Raw genomic sequence first — 2,486 nt, 5'->3', positions numbered from 1 at the left:
TGGACAGCCAACGAGTCACATGACTCACCACAAGTGTTGTGTTTGCACTCCGCACTGCAGCCTAAAGACAGGAGAGGAGAAAAGAAGAGACATCTGGGTTTCCTGCATCATCTCTTTCACATTTTATGACTCTCCAAGAACGGCGCCGGGGGGGATGGCTGCCGTTTTACATGCTCCGCTAACCAACTGTGATATTTTGTTAAATTTCTTTGCGTTGATTTGTACATAATGTTGCTGCTACCATCACTTATGACCACAAAATAACTTCTGGACATCACACAGCAATTACTCACCCGCAACTGGACGCAAGAAGATTTTCTCTTAACGAGTCTGACACGAAGAGTATAATTGCGTTTCTCTGGAAACAGGCCCAATCAACATCATTTGCGTGAAGAAAATACAGAGAAAAGGGGGGGGGAGGTCGGCTGCTTCTGAGAATTCGTAGCGAGAGTAAGTAAACCCCTCTCCGTCAGTCCTATTAGCCAACGTGCAATCATTGGATAACAAAATGGATGAGCTCCGATTAAGGATATCTCCTACAACGGGACATATAAAACGGTAATATCTTATGTTTCACCGAGTCGTGCTGAAACGACAACATGTATAACATACAGCTGGCAGGGTTTTCGGTCCATCGGCAAGACAGAACAGCTGCCTCCGGTAAGACAAGGGTGGAGGTCTGTGTCTATTTGTAAATAACAGCTGGTGCACGAAATCTAAATATAAGGAAAGTCTCGGTGCAACGAAATCTAATATTAAGGAAGTCTCGATGTTTTGCTCACCTGGGGCAGAGTATCTCATGATATGCTGTAGACCACACTATTTACCAAGGGAGTTTTCATCTATATTTTTCGTAGTTGTCTATTTACCACCACAAACCGATGCTGGAACTAAGACGGCACTCAACAAGCTGTATAGGGCCAGAAGCAAACAGGAAATTCTCATCCAGAGGCGGCGCTCCTAGTGGCCGGGGACTTTAATGCAGGGAAACTTAAATCTGTTTTACCTAATTTCTACTAGCATGTTAAATGTGTCACGCCCTGATCTGTTTCACCTGTCCTTGTGATTGTCTCCACCCCCTCCAGGTGTCGCTGATTTCCCCCAGTGTATTTATCCCTGTGTTTCTTGGCTCTCTGTGCCAGTTCGTCTTGTATGTTTCCAAGTCATCCAGCGTTTTCCCCATTCTCCTGCTTTTTGCATTTCTCCTTTTTCTAGTCCTTCCGGTTTTGACCCTTGCCTGTTTCTGGACTTTGTACCCGCCTGCCTGACCATTCTGCCTGCCTTACCAGAGCCTGTCTGCCACTCTGTACCTCCTGGACTCTGATCTGGTTTTGAACCTTTTGCCTGTCCACGACCATTCTCTTGTCTACTCCTTTTGGATTAATAAACATTGTAAGACTCCAACCATCTGCCTCCTGTGTCTGCATCTGGGTCTCGCCTTGTGTCATGATAAATGTTGCAACCAGAGGAAGAAACAAAAAAAAACTTGAGACCACCGTTACTCCCAACACACAGAGATGCGTACAAAGCTCTTCCTCGCCCCCATTTGGGAAATCTGACCATAACGCTATCCTCCTGATTCCTGCTTTACAAGCAAAAACTAAAGCAGGAAAAGTACCAGTGACTCACTCAATAAGGAAGTGGTCAGAGGACCTCAGATGCTAAGCTACAGGACTGTTTTTGCTAGCACAGACAGGAATACGTTTCGGGATTCTTCCGATGGCATTGAGGAGTACACCAACAACAGTCACTGGCTTCATCAATAAGTGCATTGATGACGTTGTCCCCCAGTGACCGTACGTACAACACCCAACCAAAAGCCATGGATTACAGGCAACATCCGCACTGAGCTATATGATAGAGCTGCCGCATTCAAGGAGCGGGACACTAACTCGGACGCTTATAAGAAATCCCGCTATGCTCTCCGACGGAATCCATACAGGCAAAGCAACACATACAGGACTAAAATCGAATCTACTAACCACCGGCTCCGATGCTTGTCGGATGTGGCAGGGCTTGAAAACTATTATGGACTACAAAGGGAAACAACAGCCGCGAGCTGCCCGGTGACACGAGCCTACCAGACGAGCAAAATAACTTCTCTGCTTGCTTCGAGGCAAGCAACACTGAAGCATGACATGAGAACATCAGATGTTCTGGTGATGAGACTGTGTGATCACGCTCACCGTAGCCGATGTGAGTAGGACCTTTAACTGGTCAACATTCACAAGGCCGCAGGGCCAGACAGATTACCAGGATGTGTACTCTGAGCATGCACTGACAAGTGTCATTTTAACCTGTCCCTGACCGGAGTCTGTAATACCAACATGTTTCAATGTACTCCCTGTTCACCCATGACTGCATGGCCAAGCACGACTCTAACAACCATCATTAAGTTTGCCAACGACACAACAGTTGTGATCACAGACAGCTTACAGTGAGGAGGTCAGAGACCTGGCAGTGTGGTGCCAGGATAACAACCTCTC

General features: G+C 46.7%; 1 protein-coding gene across 1 annotated transcript in view; it reads left to right on the top strand.

Annotated features, from left to right (window-relative positions):
* LOC111956593 (laminin subunit alpha-3) overlaps window positions 1–1,230 on the top strand; it is a 25,542-nt gene extending 24,312 nt beyond the window's left edge. The window contains exon 7 of the mRNA XM_070436565.1: window positions 1,216–1,230. Within this exon, the coding sequence (XP_070292666.1) occupies window positions 1,216–1,230 (15 nt within the window). The remainder of the gene's footprint in view (window positions 1–1,215) is intronic.
* The last annotated feature ends 1,256 nt before the right edge of the window (window positions 1,231–2,486 follow it).

Source organism: Salvelinus sp. IW2-2015, linkage group LG32, assembly GCF_002910315.2.
Source record: "Salvelinus sp. IW2-2015 linkage group LG32, ASM291031v2, whole genome shotgun sequence".
NCBI classification, from domain to species: domain Eukaryota; kingdom Metazoa; phylum Chordata; class Actinopteri; order Salmoniformes; family Salmonidae; genus Salvelinus; species Salvelinus sp. IW2-2015.
The sequence above is the reverse complement of the archived record's forward strand: the minus strand, read 5'-3'. Positions and strand labels throughout refer to the sequence as shown.